General features: G+C 44.5%; 2 protein-coding genes across 11 annotated transcripts in view; one reads left to right on the top strand and one right to left on the bottom strand.

Moving 5' to 3' along the window:
• Positions 1-63: 63 nt before the first annotated feature.
• Positions 64-17,221, top strand: LOC125633232 (serine/arginine-rich splicing factor 7). 9 transcript variants are annotated; one of them, XR_007355540.2, is made up of 11 exons: positions 65-400; positions 6,078-6,258; positions 7,668-7,844; positions 8,715-8,789; positions 8,873-8,974; positions 9,616-9,669; positions 13,120-13,164; positions 13,523-13,558; positions 13,981-14,268; positions 14,383-14,417; positions 15,368-15,422. XR_007355540.2 is itself a non-coding variant. In XM_048842240.2 (10 exons), the coding sequence occupies exons 1-10, from the start codon at positions 373-375 to the stop codon at positions 15,412-15,414; spliced, it is 801 nt and encodes a 266-aa protein (XP_048698197.1). In that variant the 5' UTR covers positions 64-372; the 3' UTR covers positions 15,415-17,221. The 9 variants fall into 9 exon arrangements, 7 of the variants coding, with proteins under 7 accessions (XP_048698197.1, XP_048698191.1, XP_048698193.1 ...); XM_048842240.2 differs by lacking the exons at positions 13,981-14,268; positions 14,383-14,417 and adding an exon at positions 9,876-9,931 and having other exon boundaries at positions 64-400; positions 15,368-17,221; XR_007355539.2 differs by having other exon boundaries at positions 13,981-14,417; positions 15,368-15,432.
• Positions 7,916-17,412, bottom strand: part of GALM (galactose mutarotase) — a 47,063-nt gene continuing 37,566 nt past the window's right edge. For both annotated transcript variants that reach the window (XR_012667903.1, XR_012667904.1), the window contains exon 8: positions 7,916-10,516. The gene's annotated coding sequence lies outside the window, so the exon portion shown is untranslated. The remainder of the gene's footprint in view (positions 10,517-17,412) is intronic.

The following is a 17,412-nucleotide window of genomic DNA, read 5'->3' as shown; positions in this document are numbered from 1 at the left end:
CCCCTGGGGCTACAGGCCCCGCCCTACCACCCCCTTCCCCCCCGCTGCACTGGGGCCCCGCCCTCTGGGGTTATGGGCCCTGCCCCCAGAGGGGCTCTTCAGGGGCCTGGCCCCCACCCTTGCGGCGCGGCCCGTGACACCCCGGGCCGGAAGTTCCGGGCGCTCGCCCGCCGCCGCCTTCGAGAACATGGCGGACGGCACGACGGCGCGTTGCTATAGAAACCAAGCTTCCACTTCCCGCTTTGCCTCAGCCGGCGCGCAGAAACGGGCGGGGGGGTGCCGTGCGCATGCGCGAGAGCAGTCGCTCCTTTAGGGGCTCCCGGCGCATGCGCACGAACGGCCCGGCGCGGAGCTACGGCCGGAGCCGCGACGATGTCTCGCTACGGGCGCTATGGCGGCGGTAGGTGCCGGGCTGGCTGTGGAGGGGCCGCCCCCGCCTTTCCGCTCCTCGGGGGAGTGGCCTGCGCGGGGGTCGCTGGGGCGGCGCCATTTTGCGCAGGTCGGGCGCGCGCCGGGCCAGGGCCGCGGCTCCCCGCGCGTAGGGGCGGTGCGGGGCCGGGCTGCGGCGGGAGCGCCGGGCTGCGGGAGGGGTGCGGGGGAGCGAAACGGACGCGGCGTCAACAAACATGGCGGCGCCTCAGAGCGGGGCGGGGCCTGTCCGCGAGCGCCGGCGCGCGCAGCGCCTCCCCCTGGGCGCCTCGGGGGGGGAGGGGCGCCCCCGGCTGCCAGGGAGCATGCGCGTGCGAGCCGGGGGGGGCTGGGCGCACACGGCTGCAGAGGCGAGTCCCGCAGCGGGGGGCGCGAGGTAGCTGCAGTGGTGACCCGCCCGGAGGGGGGGGGGGGTCGCCGAGGGGGTCTCTCCCCCCCCCCCCCCCGCAGGGTTGTACCGCTCAGCAGCCGTTGCCCGGGGCCGGATCCTCCCCCCGCTCAGGGCGGCCCCTGCTGCAGGGAGGTTCGGGTGGAACCTGGGCCTAGTCGCTGCCCCCCCCCCCCGTGCTAAGGGGGGGGGGTCCCTTTTTAGTGTTGGCGAGAAACCCCCCTCAGCTGGGGGGGTCTGCGTAAAGCTGTGCGCACCCCAGGGGTTGAGGCGTGTTGTGGGTGTAAATTCCTGCCTTTCACTTCATTTTAAAGGTGACTTATTACTCTGAGCACGGCCTTGACCTGGTGCATATTTTTAAGAGCAAATAATCATTGCGGAAACTCCTAACCCCAATATTTCTAATCACCTCTCACGGTTCCTCCGACAGCACTGTGTTTGTATGGTGGCATTAGCAGTTTGTTCTTTAAAAGAAGGGGGGGAGAAGGGGGAAATTCAGAACTAAGTTTATTCTTTAGGATCCTATGACATCAAGGCTGACAGATTTCCTGGGTTGGTATCAGCTTCTTCAGTTTCCTTTAATCCACGCATGGGGATTGCATTCGTCAGGTGCCGTTTTGCCACTTTCTCCAGGACCCTTATGCTTTTTCAGATCAACAGTTGTGTGGAACCTGGTTCCACAATATTCACTACAGGCCAGATTTGCAAAGGTTGAAAGCCCCTAGATGCTTTTGAGAATCTCACTATTTTCCTAAATACCTTTAAAAAAAAACCACAAACACACTTTGGCCCTCAGGGCACTGTACTATCTTGTATGAAATAATTCTCAAAGGAAAATTTCCGCTTTTTTTAAAAAAGTTAAGAATACAACCCCAAGACGGACAAGTATTCAAACATCATGAGTCATACACCCACAAAAGTAATGAAATTAAAAATAGGGGTTATTTTAGTTTGCCTTTTTGTTTGAGGTAAGGCACACTAGTTTTATACTTTTTCCTGTTGCCTCTCCCAAAAAATTCATATCTAGAACAGTTGTACATTCCTGTAACATTAATACAGTTTTGGACATCCAGTAATGAGATTCCCTCCCCCCTTATTGAAAACGCTTTAAAAAATTCCTTATTTCTCCAAGTAATTCCCCATTCTGCAAATGCTGAAATGCACACTTGTTATTTCATTTGTTGCATGCATAAATGTTTTCTACTGCATTGTTTATATTTCTGATAGCCTTCTGTATGCTACATTTCAGAGATGTTCTTCATTCTGACAATTTTAATGTTCTGCCAGAAATGAAGGCTTTTAAAAAAAAAAGCCATTACTCTTTTGTATTGGTTGTCTTTTGGTTAAATTAGAATGCTGTGTTTCCAGTAGGTTTTTGGAGAGGATAGCTAATCGGTTTAAAAAACCCTAAAACCCCAAACTTAAAAACCCACATTTGTAACAGTGAAGGTACAGACTTTGATTCTGGCTAGGCCGTTAAATTAAACATTCATAGCTTGACAGATACCAATTGTGTGGTTAGTTCTGCTTCTTTGCCATCAGAGGTACTTGCGTCTATAGGTCTTCAGCTCTCCATTTGTGTGGGTGTCATGGAAAACCAGATAATTCCTTTAGTTCAAAATGCTTTAATAGTTTGCCTCAATTTGCCTTATTGGCTTTTATTAAGGGAATGTCTAGAGGGTGTGAAATTAGTGTGTGTATATATATCCTGTGTGAATGTTTTCACTCAAAAGTAAAGTGGCCAGTGTTAACTGTCGCAATCAAAGATGCTTGCAGGAGTCCTTCCCCAACAAGCTATTAATAATCAGACTGTTGGCTGGTTTTGAATAGTTAAAATTTGAACCAGTCCAGGTTTAGCCACATTTTGTATCCAAAGAGTAGGCATGTAGTACTGGAATACTTGTCTTAGTTTACAGAAAAGCCTTTGCACTATTTCAGTGGTATCAATTTAAGTCTGCTAAGCCACTTACTTAAATTTTAACCTTAACATTTCAGGTTACCTTGCTCTTCCTTCCTGTCCTGATCAGGGCATCTTTCATGAGCTGGAGAATGAAGGCCTGATAGCATCGTGCTAGATGATGCTGTGCATGCAGAGAGTGGTGGCATACGTGTACAGTGTTTCCATCTCTGAGCAATGCATGTAAAGTGGTGGTACTATTATCCCATTAGAATTAGCCAATTGGTTCACATGTTTAGTGCTTTAACTGTGAAGATTCCTCTTTAATTTCTGCCTCTACCTGCTTGCTACCCAACTATAAACCATATCTTATCCCAGGAAAGTTTTCAACAATACTGCATACACATACAAATGTCTTACATTATGATGGTAATGTTAATGAGTCTATTACTGTGGTTGCCCTCATCCCTTTGTGGGTCAGTATGATATTTTTGTTGCATCCTTTCAGCTAACATAGATGTTGTGTCTTAGCACCTGTACAGAATGCAGAGTTGATCACCTGGCCAGAATCATCCTTAAATAGAGTGGAAGCGTAAGGGATTGGAGGCTGTTTTATAGCACCCTCTTCCAGCTGGGTGTAGACTTGCTCAGATAGCCCCTTCCCTGGGGGAATTCTGCCTGGAACCATCTCAGAGCCCAGGGAGGTAGTTTCTAGCAGGGTTAGTTGTGGTTTCTTTCTGTTATTTCAAATCTCCTCAACAAAACAAGATCTAAACTTCAAGTCTGTCCCTCAAACCCATAAGTTCTTCAACCCAAAAGTTCCTGGTTCTTACCTCAGAGCCTTTGTGATAAAAGGATTTACCCACAGTTTGCCCTCTATCCACTTGTTCCTTAGCATAGCTGTTCTAGCCTCTGGTTGGTATTACAGCTCCTCTGTTCCAGGAGCTGCTCTTCCTTTTATGAGGATCAACCAGTTAAGCCACAGGTGTTTTTCCCAGGTGCAGTGAGTGGGGCTAATCAGCCAGTTGCTGGCCTCCAATTTGTCAAGGTCCTTTTGAATTCTACTCCTGTTCTCCAAAGTGCTGGCAACCCCTCCCAGTTTGCTGTCATCAGCACATTTTATGAGCCTAATCTCCAATTCATTATCCAAGTAATTAAGGAAAATATTGAATAGTACTGGACCCAGGATTGACCTTTGCAAGTCCACACTAGATATACCCTCCCAATTTGACCATTGATAATTATTCTTTGAGTATCATCTTTAACCTGTTATGCCCTTGCCTTATAGTAGTTTCATTTAGAACATATTTCCCTAGTTTTCTTATGAGAATGTCGTGTGGGACTGTGTCAGAAGCCTTACTAAAATCAAGATATGTCACATCTACTGCTTTCCCCCATCCAGTTAGACAGTAATCCTACCAGAGAAGGAAATCAGGTTTATTTGGCATGATTTGTTCTTGACAGGTCCATGTTGGCTATTCCTTATAACCCCCTATATCCTCTAGGTTTTAACCAATGGACTGTTTAATAATTATTTCCAGTATCTTTCTCGGTATCAAAGTTCAGCTGACTGGCCTGTAATTCCTGGGTCCTCTTTTTCCTCTATAAAGAGATTCACAAAGATTTAGATGCCTGTGTCCCAATTTTAAGTTCCACTGAAATTCCCAAAAATCTCACCAAACCCTTTAAGCACTCGGTTTTTATATTCTAAGGGTAAAAGTTCCTTAGGTGCCTAAGTGTCTACTTTTAAGCATGCACACTGCTGCCTTACTCTAGGCATCTGGTTACCTGTATCCCACCCAAGACGCAGAGCAATTCACAAACCAGGGAAGATGGTGGGAGGCAATGCTTATTTTGCATGTGGGCCTGATCCTGTGGTTGTGCTCAGAGGCTGCCTATTAGATGTGGTTACCATTTACCTTATCACTTCTAGCCTAGTGGTTAGTACACTTGCCTGGGATGTGGGGTACCCAAGTTCATTTTCCCTTAGGCAGAAGGGAGGAAAAATTATTTGAACAGTGTTTCCCACATCTCAGCTGAGTGCTCTAACCAAGTAGTTCTCAACCAGGGGGTATACTCATCTAGGTATTTGCCTAGTTTTACAACAGGCCACGGAAAAAGCACTAGTGAAGTCAGTGCAAACTAAAATTTCATACAGACAATGACTTGTTTATACTGCTTTATACACTGAAATGTAAGGACAATATTTATATTCCAGTTGATTTATTTTATAATTATATGGTAAAAATGAGAAAGTCAGCACTATTTCAGTAACAGTGAGCTGTGATACTTTTGTATTTTTATTTGATTTTTGTAGGCAAATAATTTTTAAGTGAGGTGAAACTTGGGGATACACAAGACAAATCAGATGCCTGAAAGGAGTACAGTTGTCTGGAAAGGTTGAAAGCCACTGCTCTAACCCCTGATCATGCCGCCTTCTTTGTGTCTGTAGTAATTTGCCCCACACCCCTGCCACACTAGTACATATGCCAATTTTTAAAACATCAACATGCAACTCTCACTAAATATTAAAAACAGTATGGCATCGAATGTACAGATGGCAACAACTTTGGATAATGCTGTGCAAGCTAAACAGAAATCTGTCAAGCGCACAGCGCCATCTAGAGTCAAGGGCACAGCGCCGTCTGAGGACCTGACATGTCTGGAGGAATCCGCTTTGCTAGTTGTTCATTGCTGTGGGTAAAATGTGTGCAGTTATTTTTTTCCCCATAAAGCGTCTCAACCCCCCATACCCCCGAATACATTCTGCGCCCACCAGTTTGACGGGGACGGGGAAGGTGAGAGGTAGAAAGTTTTCAGAGTAACAGCCGTGTTAGTCTGTATTCGCAAAAAGAAAAGGAGTACTTGTGGCACCTTAGAGACTAACCAATTTATTTGAGCATGAGCTTTCGTGAGCTACAGCTCACTTCATCGGATGCATACCGTGGAAACTGCAGCAGACTTTATATACACACACAGAATATGAAACAATACCTCCTCCCACCCCACTGTCCTGCTGGTAATAGCTTATCTAAAGTGATCATCAAGTTGGGCCATTTCCAGCACAAATCCAGGTTTTCTCGCCCTCCACCCCCCCACAGAAAGTTGTGATGGGTCTACCCCATCTGTCATAATTTGCTACCTGGGATGGGAGTATGGGAAAGTCAGAGGCAGCAGATTGTGACAGGGCAGCAAAAAGAACACCTAGATGTCAGTAACTTCTGCCAGTAGCAAATTGTGATGATCAGCAGTTTGTAACTTTACACCAGCCGCCTTGCTTAACTGGGGCGACCCTGCAGGTCTTGGGGGAGGGAGGGAAAGGGCTACTCAGTTACTCAATGATTGTGTGATTTGCTCTTGCAGAGACCAAGGTGTACGTGGGGAACCTGGGCACTGGGGCCGGGAAGGGAGAACTGGAGCGAGCCTTCAGCTACTATGGCCCCCTGCGCACTGTGTGGATCGCGCGGAACCCGCCGGGCTTCGCCTTTGTGGAGTTTGAAGACCCAAGAGATGCTGAAGACGCAGTTCGAGGTTTGGATGGAAAGTACGAATGTATTGTATTTCTGGTGGCCTTAACTTCTTACTAAGGATGTGTCTGACCTATAAGTGCTACAGCAGCATTGCCACCGTCCCGCTGTAGTGTAGACACTTGCTGCTGCAGGGATGGAAACAGTATCTCCATCACTGCAGTAAATCCAGGACTTGAGAGACAAGGACGGTAGAATTCTTCCATAAACCTCATGGTGTCTACTAGGGATGTAAATATCATTTTAAAAAATACCCATTTAAGCAACTAAAAATTTTATCGGTTAACTGTTTAATATTTTACATCCCCAGTTCGCACCCCGTCATATTCCCCCCCTCCCCGCCCCACACACTGTCATGGCGATGGGAGGTGGGGGGAGAGGGAGAGACCATCACGTAATCTGGGAGTATTATGGTGGCAGGGAGAACCTGTCAAGTGACTGGGAGGTGTCATGGCAACACCAGTCTCCCCTCTCACGTGGTCTGGTCTCCCTTGGTGCATTGCGGGACTTTGGCTAGTTCCGGTCACGTTCCCCTTGCTTCCCAGCTTCCTGGCCACCCCATGGGCCAGGCCAGGAGGTGGCGAGATCTCCCTAGTAGCGGCACTGCCAGACTTAGTGCCCAGCGCCACCTGCCCCCTCAGCCCGCCGCACCCACATCACGTGGCAGCAGTGAGCGGCGCCCTGAGTAGCCGCCCACACAGTAGGGGTCTGGACGGTGTCCAGGGCCTCCGCATAGTCTCCCGAGATGGTGAGGGGTCTCTCGAGGGGCTGGGCCAACGGGGGGTGGTGGCTGCTCCCCAGGCAGGGGGCCCATGTTTGTGTGGAAGAGCATGTGCGCGGCTGGGGTTGCTGTGCTGGCTCCTGGTGGGGAGTGAGGCACCCAACCCTGGGAACCGGCATTGATAGCCCGAGAGCACAACGCGTTTCATCCGCCCCCGCTCCCTGGTGTTACGGGCTCTCGAGCCATCACCGTGCAAGGGCAGCCTGGCTTGTCCTGCCTGGGCGCTGCCACTGAGTGGGGAGCAGGAGGAGGATAGGGAAGAGGCGGATTTGTTAATGCACATGGTGTGCTCGCACGTGGGGGCAGGGGCAATCTGTTTTAAATGTAAACTGCAATATAGTAACGGTAAGACTAATATCGGTTAACCATTTGATCGTTTAATATTTTACATCCCTAGTGTCTACAACAGGGCTTGTGTAGGCTTAACTACATCTCTCAGGTGAGAATTTTTCAGAACCCTGAGCGACATAACTAGGTTGACCGAAGTGTTAGGTGTAGACCAGAGCTTAAAAGATGTACTCTTTTACAGAAATGGGATTCTCAAATTTTAGTGATTCTTTAGAGATTGGCTTTCTTATTTAATAGGCATTAGATAAGGAAAAATACCAGATTATTAATTGATATTTTGCATATATCAAATTACAGGGTGATTTGTGGCTCCAGAGTGAGAGTTGAGCTGTCAACAGGCATGCCCCGTCGCTCCCGCTACGATAGACCTCCTGCGCGGCGACCATTTGATCCTAATGACCGATGTTATGAATGTGGCGAGAAAGGCCATTATGCTTATGACTGTCATCGCTATAGTCGTCGACGGAGGAGCAGGTATGCGTGTGAAAGGAGTGATTGGTTCTTTTCACCAGTAACTGGTGTAGTCATTAGCCAAGGAGAGAATGTTATGCCAGTTTAATTTAACTTTAATGCTGTAATTATACAGGTATATATTACAATTTGTTATTTCATATAAATGTTAATATATTAATAATCAACCTGGTCAAAACCTTTCAGGTTTCTTCGTTTGAGTCAGTCGCCTTGATTCAGAATGTCACGAGCCTTAAGATATCATGCTGAGGCGCCTTGCAAAATCCGACAATTAAGATCCTCCTAGACCTTGAGGTGATCAGCATAAGAGGCCAGATCCCCTCGAGCCATCTACACCTAGCTTCACCATATTCTTTAAAGGGCAGAAAATTTGAGACGGTGATCGCCGTAACAGTAAATTTGGCTTTCAATTGGGGCCCCCCCCCCTCCGGTTTAGAAAGAGGAACACCAGATTGACCACATTCCCACCTAGAAAAATCTTCTTGCGTCAATCAAGCCTCACCCTGGCTCATTTGGCTGTCAGTTTGATCGTCGTTAGATTGAAGAGAACACCTAGATGCAGCGATCGGCTATAGATACTTCTAGATCGTCTAGATCTGCTAGACCTTGGGCCAAAGAGGGTCGACCTGCAAACTTGCAAGGTTTATTTTAAATACACATTACAGTGTTTTATATTATAATGTAATTCTAAATGTAATTCAGCTTAACATCTTTTCTAGGTAGTAAAAATACTCAAAACAAATAGGCCCTGAGTTTTTTCCAACTGACAGACACTAATTTTTAGTTGTCTGAAATTTTGACTTCAGCAGAGGCTCAAGTGCACTAATTGCTAAAGTTCTTTTCTAATACTTATTTTTTCTAACCTAACATTAGGTCACGGTCTAGATCTCATTCAAGGTCCAGAGGAAGAAGGTATTCTCGGTCACGCAGCCGAAGCCGTGGTAGGAGGTGCGTTTCAGACTGTCTTGTGCTTCCCTTTTTTAAGAGAAATCAAACATTGCATAATTATATTTTTAAATTTTTCCCTGCAGGTCCAGGTCAGCTTCCCTTCGCAGATCCAGATCTGTCTCTCCTCGTAGATCTAGATCAGCCTCACCCCGCAGGTCCCGGTCTGGTTCTTTAAAAAGATCAAGGTAATTGTTATTATGCACAATGACTACCCGATAATGTTTTTATTAAGGTGGTAGATTCAGAACATATTTGTGGGAAGTGTAACTTTACGTGTTTGCAGAGCAGACTCTTTGAAAAGGGCCTGACAACCCTCAAGACCGAACTATAATTCCTTTAAAAGGGCTATTGGGGAATACATTAACTTTAGTTCCTCTTGAACTAAAGTAGATAGTGAAAAAATAGTTTTCTGAGGGCTTGTTTACACAGAGCAGAAATGTGCAGTACTGCGATGTGATCTCTAAAGAGCATTAATATGCTTGTGCGTTAATTGATCTGGGTAGACCCTGCTGGTGCGCACAAAGGTTCCCTGGTGTGCTTTAACATAGTGCTGTTTCAAACAAAAACGGGCTACACAGACAAATTAATGTGCAGCACATTACCCCACCATTTAGGCAAGCACTGAGCTTTTGGGACTACATGGTTAAACCTATAGCCTTATTCTGTGTAAGCTAGGTGTCTGTTCTGATTGTCCTATGCACCCTGTAGGTCCTGTGATCTTGACAGTTACCTTAGCACCAATCGGCAACAAGGCTACTTTGATAGGTGACTTTAATACTTTCTCCTGGAGCTTGATTGGTTTTTATTAGTTTCTTTTCAAACTTAGATCTAGATCCAGATCACGTTCAAGATCCAGGTCCGTTACATGGCCAAGAAGCAGGTAAGATCTTTGACAGAATTGATTAAAGCAACTAACTAATAGCTGCAGGCTGAATTAACTTGTGGTCAAATGCATTAGTTTTTTTCAATTCTAAGTAAATGCTGGGTGCTGTCTAAACTGCTTTTCCAGCAAGTTTGGGGTATGAAGTATTCTAAAACTGTACATCATAGTCTTATTTATAATATATTTTATTACTTTACCTGCAGTTTTACAGGACACCTTAAGTCTAGAGCTGTGATGGTGAACAATAGGCAAACCTTCGGTACATAAACCACTTTTGACTAATATGCATGTATGCCAGTTAATATGTATGAGAAACACATAAGTCACCTAAAACTGAAGTAAGTCCTAGTACTTAAATGCACCTTGCCCATTTGAGATCATAATTCCTTCCTGCTTCTAACCTGCAGGAAGTCAAAGTGTACTGTTGTGCTACTCCTTAAAGCATTCCTCTCCCAAGGGTTCTCCATGCCAGATTCTCGGTATTCTGTAGCATCCTGGGTATGTGTCTGGGACAAGTGCATGAAAGACTCACTAGTGCCCAAATTCTTGGTTACTGCTGATTCAGACTGTCTGAATGCTGATCTCTGAACGGTACAGGGCAGCAATTGTCAGTTGTGGTAGCTGAATTAGATTAAAAGGTGGCATAATAGTGTGGAGGATTGTTTTGCACAGAACGGATCATAGGAATTAAATGTCTCAAACCAGATTTAAAGAATTGTGTGTAAAATGTTTCATGCCTGAGTTCTCATTCATACTTCTGTAATGAGTAGGTCTAAGCTGCAGTCCGTGCATGGGTGTGCGATGGACAGCAAAGCTGGCATTCGTGGACCAGGTCTCCTGCTGTCTGTTATGTAAAGATAGAATTAAAATTTAGGATTACGGATGATTCTGTTCCATTCTCTGCTCTTGACTACATCCGTTGGTTTTGCTCCCTCTCTCGAAGGGCTGCAGAATTAAAGACGAGCTCTCTCCTAGCTGCATCTCTTCCATTTCTTCTAGCAGCAACAGTAGTTCCTGCTGTTTGGGGTGGGGTTGTGGGGCATGCCTAGAGAAAGTAAAGGAAGCAGCACCTAGAGGGAGTAGGTGGGACAGCCCCCTGCCTAGAGGGGAGGAAGAGCCTGGTACTGGTGATGGCAAGAGACAGGATCTCTGTTACAAGTGGGAGAGAGGGTGAGAACTTTCTCTGGGAAGGGGAGGATGAAGAGGAGGGGAAGCCCTGCTTGGTAGTGGGGCAGGAGAGGTGAATCCTAACTGGAAGGACCAAAGGAGGAGGCGGTGGATAAGAGAGGAGAAATACTGACATGGGTGCAGTAAGATGCAGGAGGAAGTGAGGTGAGAAGCCCTGCCTAGTGTGGGGGAGGCTGGAGGGAGGAGAAGTGTGGTGTGCTTTCTCTTGCTGCTAAGGTGGGCTCTTTCTACCTGTTACCTCATAAGTGCCACAGTGAGCCTTAACATTTGTTCCTCTAAGTTCACTTTTCCACTTGGCCATTCTTTTCATCGTCATTGAATCTGCCCAGACTTTAATTGGCATATGCCAGTGATGTGCAGAGAACAACTAATCAAGCTCAGTTTACGTGTCAGCGAGGGAGACTCTTGAATAACCCTGCATACCATTGTCTACTGAATTTTAGCACTGGGATTGTGTTCTTGGAGTCAGCAGTTTGTTCTCAGATGAAGGGATTACACCTAGAATTCCCATTTTAACATTAAACTTATTCACAGCATACCTGTTTCACTGTAAGTGTGCAGTTAAGTGGCCATTTCAGGACTCGAGTAACTGAAAAGTAGTGAAGCATTGATATTGTTCACTGTGCATGGTTTCAGAATATTCACTATTAGACTTTCAAGTAAGCAGACGATTCTCATGGCTTCTTTACAGAAGAACAAAGGGAAGGCTTGGCATTAGAGCTATAAAAGTTCTAGAACCAGTTAAACATTCTCATCCTGCTGCTAGTTTTAAAATGTCACAGAATCACACAGCAGCTTTTTTCTGATGGTGGTTATATTAAGGAGGCACTGCTCTCATGCTAATTCTTGTTGTTGAAAGATTTTCTGAGCAAAGAAAATGGCACAAGTGTTGCCATACCGCAGAAATAGTTGGGGGGAATCAAACACAAATGAATATGAGTGAGCAACTTATATCTGCCTTGAAAACATGCTGGTATATCTCATTACACGAGTATTGATGCATGCTCCTGGGAATGGTCAGCAGTCACTGCAAGATGTGCATCACATGAGATGGAATGCAGAAACTAACTGCTGACACTACTGGGAATTGCTATAAGTAAAGAATATCAGTGCCCTGTTTCAAGGTTTCTGCTTCTGAAAATACCTGGAAGTGGCAACCCTAGTAAAGTTCAGAGTATGGTTTACTGTAGCAGGCTTCATGCATTATCTTCATAAACTAATTGGCCATATGAGTGAAATTTCATTGTCTTGTGTGTCAAGAAAGTCTATGCAAAAGCAATTGAGCAACACTTGGTGTGGTGAAGCTGGTAAGGAAGGAAGATTGTGAATTTCTTGATCATAGTGACTTTAGATGATTGAGAGCTCTAGATTCTTACAAGAATTAATATTAGGACTGAGGTACAGCAGTGTCACTTGGCTAAGGCAGTATTTGTTTCAAAGAAACCAAGTTCTTGGTTCAGAAAGGACATTAAGGGGTGCAGTGGTTGAATGACTTGATGTGTTCTTCTGACTGAACTCAATGTAATAGTTCAAGGTTTACCTAAACATAGTGATCACAATCCTGACAACATCAAAGCTTATGAAATGCTGAAATAGTTGAGGAAAGGCTTGAATACTGGAAAACTAAAATACTATTTGTTGATTAAACTATCTAGAAAATGAAAATTAATCTACTTTTATGGACAACATTGGTAACATTGAGGTGCACTTCAAACTTGTTCCAATGTAGCTGACACCTTTGGAAGTCTTTTCAGAACAGTTAACTTTTCATAGCTAGAAAACATGTCACACTTTCAGCAGACACTTTTAACCAAGGTTGAAGATTTCAAGTGGCGAAGGTGTTAACATTGAAATGATGATGGTTGAGTTGCAGGAGAGTACTGTCTGGAAAACAGCTTGGCTTTTAGGTGGAAGATCCCAATGGAATCTTGCCAGTTTGGAATACAGCACTCAATTGTTTTTGTGAAAATACTAGTCATAGCTTCGATTGGACAATGTACTCATACGAACTGTCTCAAGTAATGTCTAGAATAGGTTGATGAATGATGACTGCGGCATGTGTGGCACTGAATTAAAAAGCTGTCTTCTGAAACTTAACTGCAAAAGCCCCCCACACGGATGGATTTCTGCCTGTTGGTTACTAGCCCTCCACAGTTTTCTTGGCACGTGGTATGAATTTCATTATCACTGGTTTAGGTAACGTCACTGTACATACATCCCACTTGTGCCTTGCTGAGCCTTATTTCTCTCCCATTGTAGGTCTGGGTCCCATGGTAGATCTAAATCTGGCTCACCTGCTAAAAGGTGAGCATGTAATGCTGAAACCTGCACTAGATTCCTCTTACTTCAACTTGTTCCTCTCCTCCACCCCTATATCACGGAATTGTTGTGACAGTTAAGAAAAATTGTTCTTGAAACACCTAAAAGGGTTTGCTGCAAAGTCATATCTAGCTCCAGCTCTAGTAGGGATGGTGAGGATTAATTTGATGCCCCTACAAATCCTTGTAAAAGATTTTGGACGTGTTGTCAATGATACCTATATATAATGCTGACTAAGGTTCTGGAGATTTTCTCACTATTTTTAAGTACGGGAGAAATTGTTTTGTTATAATGTAATGTAACTTTATTAAGTTGTCACTTAGTATTTCTTTCTGTTTTGCAGCCGATCAAAGTCCAGATCCCCCTCTCCAAAGAGAAGGTAAGTTGAAACTTGCTACTAAAGACTACTGGGTGTAGCACATATGACAGTGTTAGTCCTGTCATCACTACTGAAAAGTCAGCATTTGCCAACACTGAAGTTACCGGAACTTTTTCCTTTACTTAACTGTAAGCACTAAAAGGAATATTTTGGAGAGACTGGGCTTCCTTAATGCATATGACACTGATTACTAAAATGAGGCGCTCAGAAGAAAGTGGGAACATGGTGCACTATGAAGAGCTTGTCTTGGGCTATTTCTGTTGGACTTCCATCCTCTGTAAAGGTTTCATTGAACTGAGATCCATGCAAGAGGATAAGCAAAAATACATGAAACCTATGGGAAAATAGCCACAGGGAGAATCCATTTTAAACAGTCTGTTTAAAAACTCCAGTGACTATAATGAGACTAACTTCTTTTGTAGAAGGTGCAGTGGCTACTTTTGGCTTAAGGTTAAACCTTCTTCAGAAGGACTGAACCCAGTTTCTCAAGTGATGTTTGTAGCCAGAGGAAAAATCTGAATAATACTAAGAATAGTGGGAAATGGAAATGGCTCAGAGTAAAGCTGGAACAGATTAAATGTGTGAAACAAAACATAAACTAAAGACTTCTTGTAACAAACACCCATCTGGCTGAATGGACTCAAACTGCTGTCATCCTTGCTGCTGGCTCTACTTTAACAAATAGCTGCGCAGTCTGCTGTTCCTACACGGTAAGAGCAGGATAAAATTCTCTACATTTCCCTTGTGTAGCCCAGATCGGTTCTTATTTGAACTTCTGTATGTTTTTATGTAATTAATCACTAGCCTTGTTTTTTCAATTTTAGTCTGAGCCATTTATAACCATTCTCCATTAACTCGGGTAAGTATGCTCTTCTGAACACTTGGAGACAGCTCTTCCAAGCTTGGTAAAAATCTCCTGAGGGAAGGAGTACATGGGAACGGGAGTCGCTTGTAACATGCCACACTGAGACCTTGTTTGTAGCCTTCCTTTTCCTCCTTACTCTGTTCTTTTCCTGCTGTTCTTTTGGACACTTTAGAAATGACTGTCAAATCTTGAAGGTGCATTGTTTATTAATTAAAAACTTTAAAATCCTACTAATGACTATAGCAAACTTGAGATTTCTTACATCCTTGAGGGTATCGTCTAACAATGTATGTATGCAAGGTCTGTTTTAAAAGTACACCTCTACCTCAATATAACGTGACCCGATATAACACAAATTCAGATATAACGCGGTAAAGCAGTGCTCTGGGCGGTGGGGTTGCACGCTCCGGTGGATCAGCACGTCCGCTTGTCTGGCTCCGACACGCCGCTCTGAGCGGCGTGTTAAGGGTGCTGGGCCGAGGCCAAGGGGTTGGATAAGGGGCAGAGAGTCTTGGGGGGCAGTCAGGGGACAGAGAGCAGGGGGAGTTGGATGGTTCGGAGGTTCTGGGGGCGGGGCGGTCAGGGGACGGGGAGCAGGGGCGTTGGAATCCTGGGGGCCTGTCAGGGGATGGGGGTGTCGATAGGGGGTGGGTTGGATGGGGCGGGGGTTCTGAGGAGTCAGTCAGGGGGCGGGAAGTGACCATTAATGGAAATGCTCGAGGCCAAAGCAAGTTCGATATAACACGGTTTCACCTATAACGCGGTAAGGTTTTTTGGCTCCCGAGGACCGCGTTATATCGGGGTAGAGGTGTAAAACTAACTCGCTAAGCTGATCAGTGCTGGGAGGAAAGGGCTTTCTGGGTATGGTGGGTGGTGTTGAATCTGCAGTTCCAGATGAATACTGAAGTTACTCCAACTGACTCCTGTTTTCTTTTCACTTTCAGTCATTCACCGTCAGGAAGCCCTCGAAGAAGGAGTGCAAGTCCTGTAAGAATGGACTGAAATTTCAAAGTTAACCTTCTGGGAAGAACGTTATTTTGTTTACATTATTATAAGGGATTTTGTGGTGTCTTTGATGTAAATGGTAAGGGCTTAGTTCTAGAAGGGTATTTCAATCTGATTATTGGCATGGATTTTGATCTTTTAAATTCTGCAAAGTCACATCAGTAGACTAGTGCACAACTTGTTTTGTTGTATGTATTAACATCCTGTGATCTGAAAATGTGGGGCTCTTTTATTGACAAGTTTTTTTATTGAGGCATTGAAATAAAATGTGTATTTCTAACTAAAACCCTCCTTGTGGTGCCCTACTGCTTAACAAGAAAAAAGGTGGCTACCATTAGCCTACCCCAAACCAATCGTAATCATCCCAGTTTATTTTAAGTAGTCTCTAGTTATGTGAACTTGTTATTGATGTTAAATGGATGATGACAAAATTTTAAACACTGACTAAAAATGCTTGATCGCTCAGTTGCCATAACTTCCTGTAATACCATTTACATGAGCTCTCTATTCATTGTAATCTTTCAGTGTAGAGAGAGTATGAATTTCTAATGTCTAAAGTTTGTTTACAAAAAGTAAAGCCTTTCTTATCACAAAGCAGAAGGGCACAAGCACAGTATTTGCACTGCAGGTCACCTTTAAATAACGGTTCATGTCCCGAGAGAAAAGGCAGCTGGGTTGCTCTCTCTACAACAACCTATTTATGGTCAGTTAGTCTAACCTGAGAAAACCTGAACGAAACTGAGTGAACTTGTGCAGTTGAGAACTGTTCTGCTACACTTTACAATCATAAAAGCAGCCTGTATCGCTGGTAGACAAAACCTGTTTAGACATTGGTAAGATAAACTCTATAGCGCACACAGGAAAAATGTGGTTGAAGAGCTTAAAATGAATCTTATGTGAAACTCCTGAAAGCCTTGTTGGTCTGTAGGCAGGAGTTGCATGGGGATACGGCATTTCACGTTGAAACTGAGACTGGCTGTCCAGATAGGTCTTTCCTGATTGGCAAAAATAGGGTTAGACTGCCAGCATCCTTCTTAATAGATATTAAAAATCTCCAGGTTATATTTTTATTCTGGACTACTTTATGTAATGTCGCTAGATGTCAGTTTCAACATTTAAGAAGAACTGTTAGGGTTTTCTAAACATCCACTGAATTGGAAAGAGCAGACTTGTTTGGGCTCCTAACGAAATGGCTAATGGCAGATTAAAAGAAGTTATTAATGTAGTACCTTAAATAGCAAAATGACCTTTTGGACCAAAAGACAAATTTTGGGTAACCCATAATTTTCAGATAACAGACTTCTCATTTAATGTTAGACTCCACTTATGTCTGGTAGATGTTAAAACCCCTAAGTACTCCCTACACTCTGAAGATATTCCACTTGGCAGCTTTATTTCTGAAGTGTACTAGCCACTTTCCTAGCTTTTATGCCTAGTCTTGATTTTTCTGGTGTCTAATTTCCATACATTCAGTGCATTGTTGCTTAGCAACAGAAGTATCACTCCCAATCCTAATTATGCTGTGATTAATATTCTGCTAATATCCATAAAACCAGACTGCAAAATGAGGAGCAGGAAATGACAACATTCTCCTAGAATAATTTAGCAAATATACCCAGAAGCCATTGCTTAGGATGACATTCATCAGTATAGACTGTCCGTTGTCTGGCAGTTTTACAGTATAACTAGTAAAAGTGCCACATGGAATGATGCTATTGCATTTAATGAGCGCTTTCTCTTCTGTACTGTTAAGACAAACCTACTCCACAATAAACACGCAGACTCTAAAATTACTGTATTGGTCCATCTCTTCTGTCTCTCCACTCCTCCAGAGCAGCACAGAAAACGGAGCAGCTGGGACTGCATTTCCTTAGGATTTAACAGTTTGGTGCACAGCTAACGGTCTGTCATGGGAGTACGTAAGGAATCAGGGTATATGCGGGCAGAACTGTTTCAAAGGGAAGGGTCCCTCCTTCTGTGGTAG

Source organism: Caretta caretta, chromosome 3, assembly GCF_965140235.1.
Source record: "Caretta caretta isolate rCarCar2 chromosome 3, rCarCar1.hap1, whole genome shotgun sequence".
Taxonomy (NCBI): Eukaryota; Metazoa; Chordata; order Testudines; family Cheloniidae; genus Caretta; species Caretta caretta.
This window is presented reverse-complemented; position numbering and strand designations above follow the sequence as displayed.